Source organism: Mus caroli, unplaced genomic scaffold (genome assembly GCF_978045245.1).
Source record: "Mus caroli unplaced genomic scaffold, Mus_caroli_1 scaffold_19, whole genome shotgun sequence".
In the NCBI taxonomy this organism is placed as follows: Eukaryota; Metazoa; Chordata; class Mammalia; order Rodentia; family Muridae; genus Mus; species Mus caroli.
In genome coordinates this window covers 2,237,871-2,262,235 of record NW_028227274.1, presented here as the reverse complement: position 1 = coordinate 2,262,235, position 24,365 = coordinate 2,237,871, and the positions used below count along the sequence as shown (strand labels likewise).

At 39.0% G+C, this 24,365-nt stretch overlaps 1 protein-coding gene across 8 annotated transcripts in view; it reads left to right on the top strand.

Moving 5' to 3' along the window:
* Nucleotides 1-24,365, top strand: part of Znf438 (zinc finger protein 438) — a 139,526-nt gene that overhangs the window by 99,415 nt on the left and 15,746 nt on the right. For 6 of the 8 annotated variants that reach the window (XM_021151117.3, XM_021151116.3, XM_021151112.3 and 3 more), the window contains one exon: nucleotides 5,555-5,622. In XM_021151117.3, the coding sequence (XP_021006776.1) occupies nucleotides 5,555-5,622 (68 nt within the window). Of the gene's footprint in view, nucleotides 1-5,554; nucleotides 5,623-5,849; nucleotides 5,981-24,365 lie in introns of all 8 variants that reach the window. The other 2 variants (XM_021151113.3, XM_021151114.3) reach the window with 1 other exon arrangement.

Below are 24,365 nucleotides of genomic sequence, written 5' to 3'. Positions count from 1 at the left end.
TTGATTTTTTTGAATAGTTCTTTTTGTTTCTACTTGGTTGATTTCGCCCCTGCGTTTGATTATTTCCTGCCCTCTCCTCCTCTTGGGTGAATTTGCTTCCTTTTGTTCTAGAGCTTGTAAGTGTGTTGTCAAGATGCTAATGTGTGCTCTCTCTAGTTTCTTTTTGGAGGCTCTCAGAGCTGTGAGTTTTCCTCTTAGAAATGCTTTCATTGTGTCCCATAAGTTTGGGTATGTTGTGGCTTCATTTTCATTAAAGTCCAAAAAGTCCTTAATTTCTTTCTTTATTCCTTCCTTGACCAAGGTATCATTGAGAAGTGTGTTGTTCAGTTTCCTCGTGAATGTTGGCTTTCCCTTTCTATTATTTATTTTGTTATTGAAGATCAGCCTTAGTCCATGGTGATCTGATAGGATGCATGGGACAATTTCAATATTTTTGTATCTGTTGAGGCTTCTTTTGTGACCAATTATGTGGTCAGTTTTGGAGAAGGTACCATGAGGTGCTGAGAAGAAGGTATATCCTTTTGTTTTAGGGTAAAATGTTCTGTAGATATCTGCCAGATCCATTTGATCCATAACTTCTGTTAGTTTCACTGTGTCCCTGTTTAGTTTCTGTTTCCATGATCTGTCCATTGGTGAAAGTGGTGTGTTGAAGTCTCCCACTATTATTGTGGGAGGTGCAATATGTGCTTTGAGCTTTACTAAAGTATCTTTAATGAATGTGGCTGCCCTTGCATTTGGAGCATAGATATTCAGAATTGATAGTTCGTTCCTCTTGGAGGATTTTACCTTAGATGAGTATGAAGTGCCTCTCCTTGTCTTTTTTGATGACTTTGGGTTGGAAGTCGATTTTATTAGATACTAGAATGGCTACTCCAGCTTGTTTCTTACTACCATTTGCTTGGAAAATTGTTTTCCAGCCTTTCATTCTGAGGTAGTGTCTATCTTTTTCTCTGAGATGAGTTTCCTATAAGCAGCAAAATGTTGGGTCCTGTTTGTGTAGCTAGTCTGTTAGTCTATGTCTTTTTACTGGGGAGTTGAGTCCATTGATATTAAGAGATATTAAGGAAAATTAATTGTTGCTTCCTATTATTTTTGTTGTTAAAGTTGGCATTCTGTTCTTGTGGCTGTCTTCTTTTAGGTTTGTTGAGGGATTACCTTCTTGCTTTTTCTAGGGCGTGGTTCCCGTCCTTGTATTGGTTTTTTTTCTGTTATTATCCTTTGAAGGGCTGGGTTCGTGGAAAGATAATGTGTGAATTTGGTTTTGTCGTGGAATACTTTGGTTTCTCCATCTATGGTAATTGAGAGTTTGGCTGGGTATAGTAGCCTGGGCTGGCATTTGTGTTCTCTTAGTGTCTGTATAACATCTGTCCAGGCCCTTCTGGCTTTCATAGTTTCTGGTGAAAAATCTGGTGTAATTCTGATAGGCTTGCCTTTATATGTTACTTGACCTTTTTCCCTTACTGCTTTTAGTATTCTATCTTTGTTTAGTGCATTTGTTGTTCTGATTATTATGTGTCGGGAGGAATTTCTTTTCTGGTCCAGTTTATTTGGAGTTATGTAGGCTTCTTGTATGTTCATGGGCATCTCTTTCTTTAGGTTTGGGAAGTTTTCTTCTATAATTTTGTTGAAGATATTTGCCGGTCCTTTGAGTAGAAAATCTTCATTCTCATCTACTCCTATTATCCGTAGGTTTGATCTTCTCATTGTATCCTGGATTTCCTGGATTTTTTGAGTTAGGATCTTTTTGCATTTTGCATTTTCTTTGATTGCCGTGGCCATGTTCTCTATGGAATCTTCTGTACCTGAGATTCTCTCTTCCATCTCTTGTATTCTGTTGCTGATGCTCACATCTATGGTTCCAGATTACTTTCCTAGGGTTTCTATCTCCAGCATTGCCTCACTTTGGGTTTTCTTCATTGTTTCCACTTCCCTTTTTATGTCTTAGATGGTTTTATTCAATTCCATCACATGTTTGGTTGTGTTTTCCTGAAATTCTTTAAGGGATTTTTGTGCTTCCTCTTTAATGTCTTCTACTATTTAGCAGTGTTCTCCTGTAGTTCTTTAAGTGAGTTATTAAAGTCCTTCTTGATGCCCTCTACCATCATCATGAAATATGCTTTTAAATCCGGGTCTAGCTTTTTGGGTGTGTTGGGGTGCCCTGGACTGGGCGAAGTGGGAATGCTGGGTTCCGATGATGTTGAGTGGTCTTGGTTTCTGTTAGTATGATTCTTACGTTTACCTTTCGCCATCTGGTAATCTCTGGAGTTAGTTGTTATAGTTGTCTCTGTTTAGAGATTATTCCTCTGGTGATTCTGTTATCGTCTATCAGCAGACCTGGGAGACTAGCTCTCTCCTCTGAGTTTCAGTGGTCAGAGCACTCTCTGAAGGCAAGCTCTCCTCTTACAGGGAAGGTGCACAGATATCTGGCGTTTGGACCACCTCCTGGCCGAAGATGGAGGCCCAAAACAGCACCTTTCCCAGAAGCTGTGTTGCTTTGGCCTGTCACAGAATCTGTTAGCTTCTGTAGTCCACACTCTCACCTGTGCAGACAACTTTCGGAGGAGTCCCGGAACCAAGATGGCTATAGGTGATCCTGAGTCAAAGGCTTCCCAGGCCGGGCAGAAGACACCTGTCCTCTGGCCGGGAAGGTGGTCAGATGTCTGGAGCCCGAAAAGGGCGCTGCCTCAGAAGCTCGGTGGTTCCCGCCTGTTCCAGAAGCTGTCAGCTTCTGTGGTGCACACTCTCACCTATGCAGAATATGTTCAGCGGAGTCCCGGAACCAAGATGGCTTCCGCTGATCCTGAGACAAAAGCCTTTATTTTATTTTTTATTAATTAATTCCTAAAGTTCTTACCAACGTGGATTTATATCATATCATATCTATTTTCTGTACCTATTAATATTATTGCATAGTTTTATTTTTTAGTTTATAAATATATGAATGACATTGATTTTGAATGTTGAACCAAGTGTGTATTGCTACGGCTACCCTGACTGCTTACAGTGTAGTATCATATTGTTAGATTTGATTAGTTAAATCTTGTTTGTTTCTTCTGCATGTCTGCTCTTGGCAGAATAATAATTTAGTTTCTTTTCTCATAAAGTCATTGTCTATCTTCGGTGTCTAGATATTGCTCAGTTCTTAAAGAGTAAGAAAAAACTTATTTTTAGTTTTCTTTGTGTGTTGTTTGCATATACAGGTACACTTGTATGTGCATGTGGAGGGTAGAGGTTGACATCAGGTGTCTGTTCCATTGCTTTTCTATGACAGTCTCTCATTTGACCTCGAGCTCCATGTAGGTTGCTATACACACTAGCCAGCAAGCTCCCATGTGCCCAGTGATAGGATCATAGGCATGTACAATCATGCCAAGTTTTATGTCTGTGCTGGGGATCCAATCTCAGGTCTTGATGCTTGCACAGCAAACACTCTACCATCTGAGCCATTGCTCATGGCTATCTTTTCAGTTTTTGAGAATGTGAGTATGGTTGGAGTAATTTCTTCCTTAATGACTCAAGAGCCTTTAGGGAATGTTGTCTGGGCCTGGCATTTCTGTGAGGGACTTAAGGATTCTAGACTGCAGGTTGTCTCTCTCTCCATTCTTCATGCATGGTGTTTTCTTACTTGCATTTTTTCTAATAAGGCATCTCTTGCTATTCTTAACACATTTCTCTCTGTAACCAATAACATTACTCTCCAGATGCCTTTCCCTTTTTCTTCTTTTCACTTGTTTTGAGTAGGTTGGTCATGATAGTCTTTGCTATGATCTTCATCTTTCTTGTATATTGCAGGGTTTTAAGTGCTTAGATCTGTATGTTTACAATTTTGTTATGGTATTTGGGCTAATACCATCTTTCTCCTGTCCAGCTATTGACATGAGCTTTTTATTTGTCCTACAGCTCAGTTCATGATGCTTTATATTTTCTGTATTTTGATTTTACTTAACTCCCCATTCTGGGTTTCATTTTGCGTCATGTCTTAGTCAGGGTTTCCATTCCTGCACAAACAACATGACCAAGAAACAAGTTGGGGAGGAAAGGGTTTATTTGGCTTACACTTTCTTGCTGCTGTTCATCACCAAAGAAGTCAGGACTGGAACTCAAGCAGGTCAGAAAGCAGGAGCTGATGCAGAGGCCATGGAGGGATGGATGTTCTTTTTTGGCTTGCCTCCCCTGGCTTGCTCAGCCTGCTCTCTTATAGAACCCAAGACTACCAGCCCCGAGATGGCACCACCCACAAGGGGCCTTTCCCCCTTGATCACTAATTGAGAAAATGCCTTACAGTTGGATCTCATGGAGGCATTTCCTCAACTGAAGCTCCTTTCTCTGTGATAACTCCAGCTGTGTCAAGTTGACACAAAACTAGGCAGTACAGGTAGTGTCTATTGTTCTGCCTTAAAATTTGCTAGTATATTCTTCCAACATCCCTTATTAACAGATGAAATAAATACCTCATTCTTATCTATTGTTTCTAACATCTGGGTGACTTTTTCTTATTTTCTTGATTATGGATCATATTTTATAGCTTCTCTGCATGCTGAAGAATTGTAAGGAAGGAGAAACACAGTGGAGGAACTCTTCCTCCATTTCCCTGAGAGTCAGACCCCTGCTTCCGGCATAGAGTTATGCAACTCCCTGTTGTGCTTTCCACTCTATTTGGGATCCATTGCTGTGGATTTTGTTTGTTTGTCTATTTGTGTTTTGATATTGTTTTAAAGATTTATTTGTTTTTATTTTATGTGCATGGGTATTTTGCCTACGGTATGTCTGCTTACCACTCACATTTCTGGGGCCTGTAGATATATATGTGTGTGTGTGTGTGTGTGTGTGTGTGTGTGTGTGTGTGTGTGTGTGTATTTGCAGATTATATGCTAATAGCACACCAGATATCCCTGACTTCTGGTCTCTGAGGAGTTCTCAGTATCAAGCTCCATGAATACTGAGGACCAGATGTTACTGGATAATGTGTAGACAACTTGGAAACTTGGTAACCTGAAAGGGAAAACTTGGAATTCCATGACCAAGCACAGTGCAGACACAAGTGTGAATTTGCCACCGTGTGCTTTCCTGTATGACTACAGGACTGGCATCTGTCTTTTAGTATGATAGTATCAGCATTTCGTATGCTCCTTCACAGGATTCTTACTCATAGATTACATTGATAAGACTATATTCTGTTAAGTGACTATGTTAGAGTTGTGTTATCCTTATAGCTTACAGTTTACATTTTAATGTTTACTTTAGTATTATAATTATCAGTATTTCTAATTTATTTTGGTAATTATTTTTTAAACAAGATATATGAAATATAGTTAGTTATCAGGCAGACATTTTCAGAGACACTTTACTTGCTTACTTCTAAGTGACTGAGAGCAAGGGTACAGGTAGGCCCTCAAAAAGCATCCCAGTGTCCCTCCTCAAGTCAACTCCAGCATAGTTTCCATTCACTTAGGAGGGAATCAGTTTTCAAAAGCTTGTATAATTCATACTTTTCTGTGTATTAACAAAATATCTCAACTACTTCCTAATGATTCTTTGTGCTTGAATATTTTAGGAAAGCTACTCTTCGGGTCATATACATCATAATGCGGAATTCTTCATCAGTACCACCAAAAGATCAAGGTAAGACAGTGCATGCCACAGAAGACAGCACTGAACACATTGCAATATAATGATTTTAGTTGATATATTTAATGCCTCCACACTCCAGCCATAAGGTGTCATAGTTCCTAGAATGAAACGCAAAACCTCCAATTACATCTAAAAGTTCATTTCCTTTTGTAAACTCATCTAGTGATTATGGATTCCCAGGTTGGCAGAACATTATACAGATCTGTCTCCTTTCCTAGGCTGAAAGGCCCCAAAAGCAGGCCAACTCATTGTATGCAGAACTGGGAGGCCAGCTCACCACTGCCAGTTAGCTGGAGGTAATAGATGTCACTGGGATTATGGATGTGGCTTCACTGGCATAATGACTCAGGTATCTTAATAAGTTTTACATTCATGCCTCATACATATTTCTATTCACACACACAAGGACACATATTTTAAGAGGTAATGCTTGCTTATATTTTTACCTGTTGTTTTCTTATACCATTCAAAATGAAATTTGAAAGAAAAAATAATTCCCTTTATGAAACCTATAAAAAACATATTTTAATTATCTCTTTTATTTTTGATATTATAAAATAATTACACTATTTTCCCTTTCCTTTCTTCCCTCAAAACTCTCCAATAAACCCCTCCTAGATGTCTTTCAACCTCATGGCTTCTTTTTTCATTAATTGTCATTACATGCATATAAGTATATATTCTTAAATATAACCTCTCCCTGTATGATATTATTTGTATGTGTGAATCGAGGACTGGCCATTTGGTATTAGATAATTCACCCACTTCCATGGGGAAAAAAACAGTTTCTCCCACACTCAGCATTCCTTAGTTGACATCTCATGGTCTTTCCCTCATCCACTTTAGCATCTCTCTTGTTGTCCTTGATCAGCTCATGTTTAGGATGTCATGGTAGTGAGATGTTGTAAGTGTAGCTTCTGACATTACTAGGAGACACAGTCTGACAACAAACTTCCTTCTAACCCCCTTCTTAAACAATGTTCTACAATTTACTAAAATTCTATAATGTTCCCTGAGCCTTAGTTGCCGGAATGTTTTGTAGATCCATTGGAATAGGTCTCCACAACTTGCATTTTGATTGGAGGTAGTTTTCTGAAGTGGGTTTTATCTGTCTGAAGTGTCCTTGAAGTTTCCATTGAAACTTCATTTATCAGTGGGTGTTAAAGTCAACTGTTCAGATTGTTGCCACAGATTGTACGGGGTTAGTAAAGTACTAGTTATAGGCTCTCTCTAGTACCCATGACTTCACTAAGTAGTTTGCCAGTTTCTCTCTTGCTAAACAGATCTTGTCTAATTTGAGACCTGTGGATTACTGCCTAGGTATGTGTGCCCTACTATGCCTGTAAGGTTATTGTGACATGTTGGCCACTGGAGTGGTTCATAAGTGTCCTAGCTATGGAGGACTGTTGATTGCTTCCCTCCTTTGGAAGCTTTCTGATACCATAAAAGCTAGGCCTCAGGGAGGGGCATTCAGGGCAGTCCCAGCTCTAGGCCTCTGGGCCCTGTTTCTGAAGTGCTTGATATCTTCAGCAATTGAGAATTACCTTCCACCTCTGGGTGTGGCAACCAAAGGTAATAGCAATAAAATGTGTGATTGAGGATCTCTTGAACAACCCTGGCCAACACTCAAAAAAATAAATAAATAAATAAATAAATAAATGCATTCGTGTATGTTATTAGGGTTTTTTTGTTAAGCGACCTTTGACTTCTGGAAGGAGCATTGTCAGCCTTGAAGAATAAAGTTCATTAAAACTTCATATGTATATTTATATAAAGAATTACGTGTATTATAGGGTTTATTAAATAAATATTTAATAGTATGAGTCCTTATGATTTTTTCAGACATTCTTATAATTTTTCTGATTAAAATGAACGTGTAATTTTTGTCCTTAAGTATATTATTTAATTTATTACATTTATAGACTTGTATATGTGGAAACACCATTGCATTTTGTGGATAAAGCCAGCTTAGTCATTGTATATAATGTTTTTGATAGATGTCTGTATTCCGTTAACATTTATTGAAACTATGTTCACCACTAACATTGTCATTTTCATCTTTTGTTTGTTTCTTTACCTAGTTTTAGTATTCGAGTGATACCAGCTATATACATGGAGTTTGGGGATGCTCCTGTAACTGGTTTTTGTTGTTGTTGTTTGTTTGTTTTTCTTCTTTTTAATAGTTTGAGAAGGACTGACTGCAGGTTTTCCTTGAAAATCTGGTAGCTTCTGCTGTGACTCCTTATAGGCCTTGGATTTCCGTAGCTGCAAGACTTTATTACTATTTCCATCTCCCTCCTCCTTTGTTATGGGTGTGCTTAGGTGTTGACTTCTTTGGTGGTTTTGCTGAATCTAGAAAATCATCCATTTCTTTAGTAGCTTAATGGAGCACAGCTTAATGGAGCACAGGGTTTTAAAATATTCTGAGTCTCTTTGGTGTCTGTTGTATTTCCTTGCTCATCTCTGATTTTGTCTCTTTCTTTTGGTTAGTTGGGCCAAGAGTCTGCTAATCTTGTTTATCTTCACAAAGAACGAGATCTGACAGGATTCACTGATTCTTTGTATTACTTTCTTTGTTTCTATTTCATTAATTTATGCTCTGATTTTTATTATTTCATGCTGTCCACTGGGATTGGATTTGGTCTGTTCTTGTTTTTTTCAAAATTTTGAGTTGCATCATCAAGCCATTTACTTGTGCTCTTTTTGATATTTTTTAAATGTATGCATTTAGAGCTAAAAATTTCCTCATGGGACTGCTTTCATTGGTTTTGTTGTACTGTATTTTCATTTTCATTTACTTCCAGGAAGTGTTTTTATTTCATTATTGATTTTTTTGGCCCATTCATCAATTTAATAACTATTTAATCTCTATGAGTTTGTGTGTTTATTAGAGATGTGTTTGGTATCTAATTTGTAAGCCCCTCAAGGCACTGAGTGGCTAGACTACCTCCAACCACAAGGCTATACCCACAGAACATTCCAATGGTCTTAACAACCAGACCCAGCCCCTTGAGATGCAGGTAGCCAAGCTCTATCCTACAGAATAAAAAGCCCAAGATTGGATCACAAAATTCCACCAATCCCTGAGCTTACCCCAAGATCATGCCACAAAGCCCCATCACTTCCAAGCCACCTTGGAATGTTCTGACCCAAGAAACCCTGTATAAAGCCTACCTCCAGCTCAGTGTTTTGCTCTTTTTTTTACCAAGCAGAGGCAGCCCCACAAGAGAGACATATTTTCTTATGTTCTTCCCAATAACTCTCTTGTGTGAGGTTTCTTGTGCAGTGTGACTTTGTGGTATTGCTTGGCGCAGGACTGCCAGGATACACACTCTCCTCCTTCCCCAAGTTTAAATTTTATTGCATTGTATTCAAATAGAGTAAGTTATTTCAGTCTTTTTTATTTTGTAAAGTTTTGGGGGGTTTTGGATGGTTGGTTGGTTTTTTGGTTTGGTTTGGTTTGGTTTGGTTTGGGGGTGTTTGTTTTTGTGCCCCTGGGTATGGTCTATCGTAGAGATTTTATTTGCTGCTAAGTAGAATGTGGATTCTTTGATGTTTGGGTGAAATCATCTGTACAGACCTGTTAGGCCCATTTGATGCATGATGTCAAGCAATTCGGGTGGTTCTCTATTTTTTGTCCAGATGACCTACCTCTTGGAAATATTGGGGTATTGAAATCACACAGTATTATTGAACTGATGTTAATCTGTGTCTTTAAATCCAATAGTAACATTTTTTATGAAATCAAGTGCACCTGAGTTTAAGGTATACATTTAGGATAATTCTTGTTGGTTAATTGTTCCTTTGATTATCCCTCTTTACCTGTTCTGTTAAGTTTTAGTTTGAAGAATATTTTGTCAGAAATTGGAATAATGATATTTGATTGAGTATTTTTGGTCCATTTTTTACTCTAAAGCTATACCTATTTTTTTTCTTTGCTATGCCTATCTTTAAAGGTAAGATGTGTTTTTTATAGACAACAGATAGATGGATTTTGTTTCTCCATCCCTTCATTCATCCTGTGTCTTTTGATTGAAGAATTCATGTCATTGATATTTAAAGTTGTTGAAATATGTTTGTTAATTGCCTTCTTCATGTTGTTGATTTTTAGTAGTGTTGTTTCTACTTTTTTTTTTTTTTTTTTTTTTTTTGGTTTTTCGAGACAGGGTTCCTCTGTATAGCCCTGGCTGTTTTGGAACTCACTTTGTAGACCAGGCTGGCCTCGAACTCAGAAATCCGCCTGCCTCTGCCTCCCGGGTGCTGGGATTAAAGGTGTGCGCCACCATGCCCAGCAGTAGTGTTGTTTCTATTCAGTAGTATTTTGTGTTCTACTAATTATGGATTCATATTTCTTTCCATAGTCTCTTGACAGTTCTCTTCAGTTCAAAATATTCTTTTCTGTATTTAGGTTCATTTGTTGAATAAAAATTTTAGACTCTCTTCCAGTCTGACCAGCACCGGGGTAGCTAGAGCGCAGGGTCGGCTGACACCTGCCAGCTACCCACAACACCCGACACAGGATCTTAAGACTTCTGGTGAGTGGAACACAGCTTCTGCTCCAATCCAATTGCGCGCGGGGCCTGAGACTGCATTAGTGAGGGAAGCAGAAAACGGGCCTGAATAGGGCCACAAGCCTCTTCCGGTCTGGACAGCACCGGGGTAGCTAGAGCGCAGGGTCGGCTGACACCCACCAGCTACCCACGACACCCGCCACAGGATCTTGAGACTTTTGGTGAGTGGAACACAGCTTCTGCTCCAGTCCAATCGCAGGGGAACTGAGACTGCTTTGGTTGGGGAGGCAGAAATCCGGCCTGAGTAGGGCCACAAGCCTCATCCGGTCTGACCAGCACCAGGGTAGCTAGAGCGCAGGGTCAGCTGACAACCGCCAGCTACCCACGACACCCGCCACAGGATTTTGAGACTTCTGGTGAGTGGAACACAGAGTCTGCTCCAATCTTTAAGCAGTGACAACGATAACAACTAACCCCAGAGATTACCAGATGGCGAAAGGTAAACGTAATAATCTTACTAACAGAAACCAAGACCACTCACCATCATCAGAACCCAGCACTCCCACTTTGCCCAGTCCAGGGCACCACAACACACCGGAAAAGCTAGCCCCGGATCTAAAAGCATATCTCATGATGATGGTAGAGGACATCAAGAAGGACTTTAATAACTCACTTAAAGAATTACAGGAGACCATGGCTAAAGAGTTACAAGTCCTTAAAGAAAAACAGGATAACACAATCAAACAGGTAGAAGTCCTTAAAGAAAAACAGGAAAACACATCCAAACAGATGATGGAAATGAACAAAACCATACTAGACCTAAAAAGGGAAGTAGACACAATAAAGAAAACCCAAAATGAGGCAACACTGGAGATAGAAACCCTAGGAAAGAAATCTGGAACCATAGATACGAGCATCAGAAACAGAATACAAGAGATGGAAGAGAGAATCTCAGGTGCAGAATATTCCATAGAGAACATCGGCACAACAATCAAGGAAAATGTAAAATGCAAAAAGATCCTAACTCAAAACATCCAAGAATACAGGACACAATGAGAAGACCAAACCTACGGATAATAGGAGTGGATGAGAATGAAGATTTTCAACTCAAAGGACCAGCAAACATCTTCAACAAAATTATAGAAGAAAACTTCCCAAACCTAAAGAAAGAGATGCCCATGAACATACAAGGAGCCTACAGAACTCCAAATAGACTGGACCAGAAAAGAAATACCTCCCGACACATAATAATCAGAACAACAAATGCACTAAATAAAGATAGAATACTAAAAGCAGTAAGAGAAAAAGGCCAAGTAACATATAAAGGCAAGCCTATCAGAATTACACCAGATTTTTCACCAGAGACTATGAAAGCCAGAAGATCCTGGACGGATGTTATACAGACACTAAAAGAACACAAATTCCAGCCCAGGCTACTATACCCAGCCAAACTCTCAATTAACATAGATGGAGAAACCAAAGTATTCCAGGACAAAACCAAATTCACACATTATCTCTCCACGAATCCAGCCCTTCAAAGGATAATAACAGAAAAAAACCAATACAAGGACAGGAACCACGCCCTAGAAACAACATGAAGGTAATCCCTCAACAAACCTAAAAGAAGACAGCCACAAGAACAGAATGCCAACTTTAACAACAAAAATAACAGGAAACAACAATTACTTTTCCTTAATATCTCTTAATATCAATGGACTCAACTCCCCAGTAAAAAGACATAGACTAACAAACTGGCTACACAAACAAGACCCAACATTTTGATGCTTACAGGAAACTCATCTCAGAGAAAAAGATAGACACTACCTCAGAATGAAAGGCTGGAAAACAATTTTCCAAGCAAATGGTATGAAGAAACAAGCTGTAGTAGCGATTCTAATATCTGATAAGATTGACTTCCAACCCAAAGTCATCAAAAAAGACAGGGAGGGGCACTTCATACTCATCAAAGGTAAAATCCTCCAAGAGGAACGAACTATCAATCCTGAATATCTATGCTCCAAATACAAAGGCAGCCACATTCATTAAAGAAACTTTAGTAAATCTCAAAGCACACATTGCACCTCATACAATAATAGTGGGAGACTTCAACACACCACTTTCACCAATGGACAGATCATGGAAACAGAAACTAAACAGGGACACAGTGAAACTAACAGAAGTTATGAATCAAATGGATCTGGCAGATATCTACAGAACATTCTATCCTAAAACAAAAGGATATACCTTCTTCTCAGCCCCTCATGGTACCTTCTCCAAAATTGACCACATAATTGGTCACAAAACAGGCCTCAACAGATACAAAAACATTGAAATTGTCCCATGCATCCTATCAGATCACCATGGACTAAGGCTGATCTTCAATAACAAAATAAATAATAGAAAGCCAACCTTCACGTGGAAACTGAACAACACTCTTCTCAATGATACCTTGGTCAAGGAAGGAATAAAGAAAGAAATTAAGGACTTTTTAGAGTTCAATGAAAATGAAGCCACAACATACCCAAACTTATGGGACGCAATGAAAGCATTTCTAAGAGGAAAACTCATAGCTCTGAGTGCCTCCAAAAAGAAACTAGAGAGAGCACACATTAGCAGCTTGACAACACACCTAAAAGCACTAGAACAAAAGGAAGCAAATTCACCCAAGAGGAGTAGATGGCAGGAAATAATCAAACTCAGGGGCGAAATCAGCCAAGTGGAAACAAGAAAAACTATTCAAAGAATCAACCAATCAAGGAGCTGGTTCTTTGAGAAAATCAACAAGATAGATAAACCCTTAGCCAGACTCACTAGAGGGCACACGGAAAGCATTCTAATTAACAAAATCAGAAATGAAAAAGGAGACATAACAACAGACCCTGAAGACATCCAAAACACCATCAGATCCTTCTACCAAAGGCTATACTCAACAAAACTGGAGAACCTGGATGAAATGGACAAGTTCCTAGACAGATACCAGGTACCAAAGTTGAATCAAGATCAGGTTAATGATCTAAACAGCCCTATATCCCCCAAAGAAATAGAAGCAGTCATTAATAGTCTCCCAACCAAAAAAAGCCCAGGACCAGATGGGTTCAGTGCAGAGTTCTATCAGACCTTCAAAGAAGATCTAATCCCAGTTCTTCACAAACTATTCCACAAAATAGAATCAGAAGGTACTCTACCCAACTCATTCTATGAAGCCACAATTACTCTGATACCTAAACCACAAAAAGACCCAACAAAGATAGAAAACTTCAGACCAATATCCCTTATGAATATTGATGCAAAAATCCTCAATAAAGGTCTTGCTAACCGAATCCAAGAACACATCAAAACAATCATCCATCCTGACCAAGTAGGTTTCATCCCAGGGATGCAGGGATGGTTCAATATACGGAAATCCATCAACGTAATCCAGTATATAAACAAACTCAAAGACAAAAACCACATGGTCTTCTCGTTAGATGCGGAAAAAGCATTTGACAAGATCCAACACCCATTCATGATAAACTTATGAAACTTATAGAGGAGAAAGTAGGGAAAAGCCTTGAAGATATGGGCACAGGGGAAAAATTCTTGAATAGAACAGCAATGGCTTGTGCTGTAAGATCGAGAATTGACAAGTGGGACCTCATGAAACTGCAAAGCCTCTGCAAGGCAAAAGACACCATCAATAAGACAAAAAAACCACCAACAGATTGGGAAAGGATCTTTACCTATCCTAAATCAGATAAGGGACTAATATCCAATATATATAAAGAACTCAAGAAGGTGGACTCCAGAAAGTCAAATAACCCCATTAAAAAATGGGGCTCAGAACTGAACAAAGAATTCTCACCTGAGGAATACCGAATGGCAGAGAAGCACCTGAAAAAATGTTCAACATCCTTAATCATCAGGGAAATGCAAATCAAAACAACCCTGAGATTCCACCTCACACCAGTCAGAATGGCTAAGATCAAAACTTCAGGTGACAGCAGATGCTGGCGAGGATGTGGAGAAAGAGGAACCCTCCTCCATTGTTGGTGGGATTGCAAGCTTGTACAACCACTCTGGAAATCAGTCTGGGGGTTCCTCAGAAAATTGGACATAGTACTACTGGAGGATCCAGCAATACCTCTCCTGGGCATATATCCAGAAGATGTCCCAACCGGTAAGAAGGACACATGCTCCACTATGTTCATAGCAGCCCTATTTATAATAACCAGAAGCTGGAAAGAACCCAGATGTCCCTCAACAGAGGAATGGATACAGAAATTATGGTACATTTACACAATGGAGTACTACTCAGCTATTAAAAAGAATGAATTTATGAAATTCCTAGCCAAATGGATGGACCTGGAGGGCATCATCTTGAGTGAAGTAACACAATCACAAAGGAACTCACACAATATGTATTCACTGATAAGTGGACATTAGCCCAAAACTTAGGATACCCAATATATAAGATTCAATTTGCTAAACGCATGAAACTCAAGAAGAATGAAGACCAAAATGTGGACAATATGCCCCTTCTTAGAATTGGGAACAAAACACCCATGGAAGGAGTTACAGCGACAAGGTTTCGAGCTGTGATGAAAGGATGGACCATCTAGAGACTGCTGTATCCAGGGATCCATCCCATAATCAGCTTCTAAACGCTGACACCATTGCATACACTAGCAAGATTTTGCTGAAAGGACCCAAATATAGCTGTCTCTTGTGAGACTATGCCGGGGCTTAGCAAACACAGGAGTGGATGCTCACAGTCAGCTATTGGATGTATCACAGGGCTCCCAATGGAGAAGCTAGAGAAAGTACCCAAGGAGCTAAAGGGATCTGCAACCCTATAGTTGGAACAACATGATGAACTAACCAGTACCCCGGTGCTCTTGTCTCTAGCTGCATATGTATCGAAAGATGGCCTAGTCGGCCATCACTGGAAAGAGAGTCTCATTGGACTTGCAAACTTTATATGCCCCAATATAGGGGAATGCCAGGGCCAAAAGAATGGGAATGGGTGGGTAGGGAAGTGGGGGGCGGTATGGGGGACTTTTGGGATAGCATTGGAAATGTAATTGAGGAAAATATGTAATAAAAATATTAAAAATTTAAAAAAAATTAATAAAAAAATCATTATTTTGAAAAAAAATTTTAGACTCTTTATATTATGTAATTAATGTTTTTCTTCTTGAATTATTACAGATAGTTTTGTTGGGTATAATAGTCTATGCTGGAAGTCCTAGTGTTTTAGGACTTGGAATGCATTGTTCCAGGCCATTCTGGTTTTCCAAGTTTCCCTTAATAAATCATTATGGGGTTTTGTTCATATGTGAGATAGATTTTTTGCTTTTGTTTTTTTTTCTTGTAGCTTTCAATATACTTTCCTTTTTATGTATCCTTCGTGATTTAGCTATGATATGCCATGAAGATTTTCTTTTCTTTTGGTATTCTGTGTGCTTCTTGTATCTATATGGATATGTCTTTCCTTATTTGGGGTAAGTCTTTTATGTGATCTTCTTGAGAATCTGGTCTATACCATTGACATGGGATTTTTCTCCCTCATCTATGCCTATAATTTGAAGGCTTTTTCCTCCTCCTTTCCCACATTTTCTGTATGTTCATCTTTGTGTGTGTAGGGTGGCTATTTTCCTTGTACCTGTTTTATGTGGTCTAGACTTTATTATTGCACCCTATCGATCTTCTACTTGATTTATTCTAAGAATTTCCTTTGAGCTTTCTAGTTGCTAATTGGGTTCTTCAATTCCATCATCGTTTCAGCTTGAGTTCTCCTTAGTGGTTCTATCTCCTTATCAAATTTTGTTCTCAAGTCTTGCATTGCCTTTATCGTTTCCATAGCCTTACGTTTGTGGGGTTTTCGCCATTACTCAGGCATTTATTCTCCCCTAAGTTCTCTCTATATAATTTCATTGAGCTTTCCCTTTGTGTCTTAAATATCTTGAATTCTTTAACGATGCTTATGATTGTTGTTTTAAATTTGGCATCCTGGTGTTCATATAGGTATATCTTCTTGGGAAATATTTCTGTAGGACTGGTAAATTTTAGAGAGAAAATACTGGCTTGATATTTCATATTGTCTATATTTTTGCCATGAGATCTGGCCAGGTATATTTCTTTTGGTCTAAGTCTGCTATGGACAGAACGAGGAGCCGAAAAGGAGATGTACAGGTAAGTTGAGCCTAAAGGTTGGAAATTGTTTGGGACAGATGGACAGAGAGGACTACTGGGATAGTATACAGGATGTGCCTCTTGGTTCAAGCCTATAGTATTGGGGTAGATCTTGCAGGGTGGAAATGTTGACTGTGGCATAAAAGGTGCCTGTGAGTTGAAAGGTAGGCAGGTTAGATCCTGGCAAAAACCTAGAGATTGTTGTGGCACAGGCAGGGTTGTCCAGACTAGGCCTGAGCACTAGATGTGTGATCCTGACTATATCTGATAGGTTGCGGAGGAAAGGGTCAAATAGACCCACAAGTCTAGACTCTGGAGAAAGTTGTGCTCAATCTAGCTTGGTAGGGAAGATGTACATGGTATGGGGGGAACCTGTGGGTTGGTAGTGGTTAGGAAGGTTGGAGGTTAGTTGCAATGCAGGCAAGGTAGCCAGGCAAAGTGGAACACAGGCTAGATATGGCAGGTTGGAATGGCTGTATTGGCTTGGGAGGGTCAAGGAGACTCACCAGGATCTACCCTGGAGAAAGATGTAGAAGATCTGGCTGTGTAGAGAGAGGTTAGATGTTGTGAAAGAGGGACCTATAGATGATGACATGTAGGCAGGGTCAATTTTTTTTTTTTTTTTTGAGACCATGTTGTCTACTCTGAAATTAACTCAGGTTCGGCCTACCTCTGTCGATATCATACTTAGATTATACCATGATTAACTTTTTAACAGAAGTTTCTAGAGTGTTCAGAGAAACATTATAGGTAGAAATAGACTCCATAATAAAGATTAATTATACCGTCCTTTTATAAAAAATAAACTGACATAAAGAAGGAACACATACTTTTCTTTTTCCTTACTTAGTCTATACAGAAGAGAAATTCTGACATGAGGATAAGAAAAGATGTTATATTTAATGCTGTAAAACTGAATAATCTTAGTATAGATCATAATTTTAATAAGAGAATTTTCTGTAAAGATCCTTAAAATAAATGTGATAGACACTGATCTCTACCCCTAAAAGATAGTGTCTTAAGTTTTACAAAGCATGGATGCTGGGTTTGTAACTCAATTCTACCTCTTAATTTTAGTCTTAGGTACATCATGTGATGTATACCCTTCTCTGTAACTCTGTAAATAAAGATGGTAAATCCCACTATGGACATATGGAAGTTAATGGAGATATTTTACATGCTTCATAGGCATGTTACTGAACAGAGTGGGCACTTACAACCATCACTCTTCATGGTTGTTATTAAAACAAGGCCTGTCCTATCAATGAGATATGCAAAAAGCTGCCTCCTGCTTGGGATGTTTAGCCCCCTGGAAAGCCAAGCACAATCCTAGGGGCCCATTGTCAAGTAAGCTGGGACAGACTACATGTCTACTTAGTTGTCATCCATCCATACATTGGGCCAACAGAAAATCACTTCGCTTGAGACTCATACTAAGCTCTGAATACTAAGTCAGGAAAAGATGTAGGAATGAGAGAGGGGAGCAAGGAGAAATGAAGACCATGAGTTTTCTGATTTTTCTGGTGGATATCCTTTGAAGTGGCCAGTAGCAGTAGCTCTTCAGAGTCCTTAACTAGTACCCCTTCTTTATCCATACAAACAAGAGGCAGAGTTGCATAAGAAAAACAGACAAAAATGAATGGGTCAGCTATCCAGAAAGAGGACTCTGTCTTAGTTACTTGCCCTCCTGAAGCTATGAAACCTCAGACAAGTTACTTTTGTACCTAAACCTGTTTCCAATTCGAAGTCCTGGATTATCAAACATTTGTTTTTTAGCTTTAAGATGTTACAAGTCTTTGTGTTGTGTCTCTAATCCATGAACTGCATGCCTTCTAGCTCATAGAGAAATAGAGCATACCATCAATCACCTCTTAGCTGCTTTGCCTGGCCTCAGTAGCTTTTTGTTTCTATGCTGTCTCTAAGCTCTTACATAGGTTTGGTTTCCAGCCTCCAGAGGAAGCCCCCTGGCATCTCCTAGACACTTACAATCCCTAGGAACTTCCTCCTTGGTCTTTGCTGAAGACCCAATCCTGGAATTTGGTAGAGAAGTAGGAGTAACAGGTAAGAAAGAAAAGACAATTAGTCCAGTGTGATGTGATGGTCACTCTACTATACTACAGTCTTCTGTCCTTTGTTCATTTAGTCCTCACAGTAGGTTGAATGTAATTTTTATTTTAAAGGCTCAAGAAATGAAAATTTTTGCCTACCAATAAGCCATTGGGATCTGTCACAACCCCAAGGTCACTATTTGTCTCCATTTCCACCATATAAACTTACAAAGTAGATTGCTAGTAATTGTTTGGTGGTCATCTTTTTTTTTCTGATCAGTAATAAATTATGTATTTGAATTCCTAAGGACATTTTAAGTCAATATAAACAGAAATTATACTATGGGAAATTACTTGAGGAAAGAAAGCAATTTTACATGAGTAATTAGCTTTCTATTAATTTATTCATTCAAAAGTTTCCTGATTAATATTACTATATTAACAAAGAAAATACTAGATTCCTTTGTTATGATTCTGCTTATATTTGTGTCTCCGAAAACAAATTGTGTGACATGAGTTTTCTGGGCACACTCCATTTATTACGTAAATGTTGATTGATAGAGTGAGCCAACTAAGTTTAAGGTCAGTTAGCTAGATAGTGAGCCAACTAATGATGACTGATTAGAAATACAGGATTTTTTAAATTTTCAGGGTTATAAACACATACATTTCAATACATAATTCACATAGGATATCATTAGCAGAATTTTTGCACTGAATTTTAAGGAAAGTATTCTGTTAGTATACTGTCACCTAAGGGAACTCTTACGTGTTGAAAGCCAGTTCAATGATGGCCCGCATAGTCCTCATCAGGAGTTATGTGGCATGCTGTGATAGTTACAGAGAGAGGTAGAAGGGGCTTGGGCAGCATAGGAAGTAGGGGGCAGGAGGGAAATGAGGAGAGAAAAAAAAAGAAAAATACAAGTGCATTTATTTAGTTTTGTTTAACTGGCACACACCACATTGTCAAATAGTTCTCTGACTGGTAGTCTGTGTGCTGAGAAGAGTTCACTCTGGTCATGCCTACTGGGCATTAAAATACACTTCGGATAAGTCATGGGGAATTTGAAGTTCTGTCTTTTTTAAATCAATCGGATGCTTTGTTTTATGGAAATCTCTAAGAATTCAGTTGTTTGTCAAGCTCATGACTTTGTTTTGCTGATTTCTAGGCAAGTCAGCTGCAGGTAGAAAGTGTTTGCTATACATTCTCGTGCTGCCTTTCTGAACTCTGCCTTCATATTTTATTAACCTAAATAGAGTTTTCACATTATGAGTGCTGTTTCTGCTTAATGAGAATAGGAAGTGGAAGCAGATGCCTTGAGGCAGACACTGTGCATCTGAGTGGTCCCCTTCAGGACCACTGCATTTATCTAAGCACATGTTATCCAATTACCATTTGTAGACTGTCTGACTCAGAGCCACTGCTATTACTATCTTTCTTGTGAATCCATATGTGAATTCTTTTTTAGAGTCTGGTTCACTAATATACTTTTAAAGGCCTTTCTGGTTCAGTAATATACTTTTAAAGGCCTAGGAAACTGTAGTAAAATACTTAAAGTGCATGCATTTTGACCTGAGTTCAATCCCCAGGCTAAGGGGCTGGAGAGATGTTTCAGAGGTTATGAGCACTTGCTGTGCTCTTTCAGAGCACATAGTTCAGTTTCCAGCCCCCACATGATGGCTCACTACCCTATATCACCCCAATTCTAGGAAACCCAACACCCTCTTTCAACCTCCAAGGGTAGTCATGCATGTGGTACAGGCATATCCATACACATAAAAATAAATAAAATTTAAAAGAAAGTAAGGTAGAACATGATTAAGGAAGAGACCCAGCATCAGCCTTTAACCTACACACACACACACACAAAACAACAACGATGATGATGATAGTGATCGTAACAATACCACTTTTTAAAATAATAGGCAAGTATGATAGCTCATACTTGTAATTATCTTAGCCCTTGGGAAGATGAGACAGGAGGATTGCTATAAGTTTAAGGTCAGTTAGCTAGATAGTGAATTCCAGGGCAGCCTGGGCTACAAAGTAAGTGCCAAAGTAAACTGTAGTACATTGTTAAAGAGATTAGTAAAGTAAATAGAATGCTGGGGTAGTGTCAAAAGGATGCACTCATGTCTGATGTACATGAGTGGTTGTACACCTCTTACAGACATAAACTATTTGTGTTTGTGACTGTGACTTTTTAGGTCTCAAAAAATACTTGGAATAATTAGTCAATCAATATTTGCCTCTTTTTGTTAATTTGAAGACAAAAGATCTTACTCATCTTGGACTGTTTATAAAATTCCTGATGAATTTTCTCCCTCAGCAGAGTTAAACGTTCACTGGCATGAAACGGGCTCTCGGATGTCTACTGAATTATATTGTGGATGTTCAGGTCCCAAAACATGCTTATAAGTCATAGCAGATTTTGTGGAAATGTTTCAATCTTTGCTTTTTACTGAAACACCAAACTGGATAGAGTTCTAAGGTCAATAGAAGCAAACACTCTTTTTAACAAATATGTACTGCCTTCAGCGAGACAATGAGCTAAGCAACGAGGAAAGAGCAGTATTGGTTCAGCTCAGCACTTGCCCTTGTCAGGAGCCCCAGCCGCCAGCCAGCCTGAGTTCTGCTTCCTGAGGCCTTCACCTAAGTCATCCATTGCCTCATTATCTGCTACACATTTCAAACCTGCTACAAAAAATGTTTTCTTAGCCTTCTCTTGTGGTGTTTTTTTCTTCCCTCTTCTCTCCCCCTCATTTCTTTCTTGGTAAATAAGATTTATCTTCATTCTAGTGAAAGAAGAAGGAAACATTCATTGCACTTAGCTCTTATGTACTCTGGGGCCTTGGCTCACAGCAGACCTCTGTAGGGGCAGGATGAGCAGGGCTGCAGACTGGGATATGAGAGCAGATACAGGCAACTGGCTGGGATTTACAGTCAAGGACTCTCTATCTCCAGAACACTGCACCAGCCAACACGGAACCACCACCCTTTGGAGATACACAGTTGACTTTCTGTGAGCCTTGGTCACAGCAACCAATCAATAATCCTGCTTCACATATTTCAGCTTCAAGATGCCCAGTTTAATAAACTTGATTCATTAACACCAAACTCACAGACCCAGCAGCATCCTGTATGCTAAGTAAAGGTGGATCACATTCACACTTTCTTCAAAAGACACATTACAGCTTTCTTGTGTCTAGAAACACAGGGCCGGTGCTTCAGCAATGTGCTGAGAGCCATTCTAGTGATTCAACAGAACAAAAGAATAAACACAAAGTACAAAAGCCCGGTGTTAAATAGACCATGAAAAGAACTCTTATTTATAGCATGAAGGCTGAGACATGAAGGCACAGCATCACCTTGCCTGACCTCAGCTGTGATGGTGTAGCTCAGATTTCTCTTTGCACCTCACATGTGTGTGAGTAAGCCGGAGAATGACATGAGCATTGGCTTTGGGGTTACAAATAAATTTTACCATGTGGACAAATTTGTGAATACAGAATCATTAATAAAAATCCTTAGTAAATGTTCTATTAAAACACAATAGAACATTAAGATAATTTTCAGATTAAAACGTATTTAGTCAAGGGGAGATGGCTCAGTGGGCAATGTGCTTGTGGACTTGAGTTGAAACTTTGGGACCCATATATAAAGGGAAGAAAAGAAGTGGGGGTGATCCCAGCATTGGAGATGGGCATAGGGCTCACACTCACCTGCAGCCAGTGTATCCAGTAATCCAGCTCTCAGCCAGTGAGAGACTCAAAAAAGTTTCCAAAAGGTAGATGGTGCCTCTGTCTACATACATGCATACACATCTGCTATGTACAAACACAAGTTATAATGACGGTAGGTTGGGACATTTTAAATTTCAAGTTAGTAAAGTAGATAGTGCATCTGTAACAGTCACCACAGCACTGTAGCTTAGTGAAAAGCATTTTGTTTGCTTTTTCGAGACAGGGTTTCTCTGCATAGTAGCCCTGGCTGTCCTGGAACTCACTTTGTAGACCAGGCTGTCTCGAACTCAGAAATCCGCCTGCCTCTGTCTCCCGAGTGCTGAGATTAAAGGAGTGCGCCACTAACCCCTGCTTTAGTGAAAGCTATTGTAAGTGCTCAGGCTCTACAGCCCTTGTGTTCACTAATGATAGCAAGAACCACTGTATTCTATGCCTCCAGTGTGGCAGTTAACGCTGCTTTTTGGCCTGACCTCCTTGGGTAGTGGGGGAGGGAATCATTCTCACGCATTACCAATATTGCTGTAAAGATATGAGCGTCATATGGAAACATTTGATCCTAATGAATGGTCTAAGTGTTGCTCTTGGACCTTTGTGCCACTTTATGTTGCCGACCAGATACAAATGACATTCTCAAGCTGGTTTTAGTTAACTATTTAATGTTAGAAATCGAGAGTTTCCAGTGCAGTAACTGAAAAAATTGCTGTACATTATCAGTGCATTATTCTGTTGACAGAAGGACAAATGGGAAACACACACACTTAGTTTTATATCCTTATACAGCCAAGTGGAAATGACCTAGGTGGCCTAAAATAATGGATTAGATCATAGCTTGAAGCTTATTTTTATTTTGGAATAAAATATTAGATTTTAAAATATTCTTATGAGTAAACTCAAATTATGTAAGTACTTTGACATACCTATATAAAAAAAAATCAGGTAGGGATGATAAGCAGATAGTTTACTTGGACATGTGTTACTGTCAGTGTGACTGCTTGGCAGCATAGTCTCCAGGAATTCCAATTAACCATGTAAATATATTTCATAACATCACATCTCACTTGTCAGAACCCCTGCTGTGTTCTATCATTATCATAAATGCAGGTGTAAATCGCAGTTATGTATGCTGATAGAAAGCAGTTGGAGACATTTCACTGTGGGACACAACACTTTGAGATTGTGTACATCTGTTCTAATAAAGTAGCCAGCCTTGGTGACATAAACACAAGGATGAACACACATCTGCCTTGAGACCACTTGCCATATAGCAGATGCTTGCATCTTTATTTATGCAGATGGTGGCTGTGATGAGTTGAACAGGGATAAAAGCCAAGTAGTTTGATAGGGGTTTTTAGGTTGCTATGCAAACCAAGGAGACAAGATAGACATTTTTGTTTTCAAAATGTAATACTGATAGGACCAGAGACTCAAAAACCTGGCAATGATTTTAACAGTGTTGACATACTGTTCTTGTCTTCAAATTAATTGACATAACAATCCTAAAGATATTTACAAAGATTCCAGCATTCAGCTTATGGTAGAAAGCACTGGTCAGCTTGAGGTCTAGCTCAGTGGCAGAATTCTTTGTTTACTTGTATGCTTAAAGTTCCGAGCTTGATCCTGGTTGCTACAAAGACAGAAAGCAGCAGATCAATTTATGATTATTTGGGTCTTGATAAACTAATTTAAAATAATTTAACATATTTCTGTTTTTGACGCTTTAAAAGCAATGTTTATTTTTGAAAAATTATGTACTGTCAACAAAAGCTTGTGATTTTTTTTAAATTAGGAAAAATATAAATATCATGAAATAAAAAACAAGGTATGAGATAGTCCATTCATATTAGGTAACATAAGTTTCTGAAGAATTACAATTTAATTAAGATTTTTGCTTAGCATTTTGTTTAATCTGTTCTAATATTGCCAATTACTGATTTTAAATAATATTTCATCTAGATTAATTTCTGTTAGTGTCAGAACATTTCCTGTTACTCTGCCATATTCTTTTTGTTGTTGTTGTTTTTGGTTTTTTGAGACAGGGTTTCTCTGTGTAGCCTTGGCTGTCCTGGAACTCACTCTGTAGACCAGGCTGGCCTCAAACTCAGAAATCTGCCCGCCTCTGTCTCCCAAGTGCTAGAATTAAAGGCGTGCGCCACCACTGCCCAGCCTCTGCCATATTCTTAAGGAGACAAGGCAATAGGGATGAAAGAGCAAAGCACTTCTACAACTCGCTGCCCAGCCCTACACAGGTTGTAGAACCTCA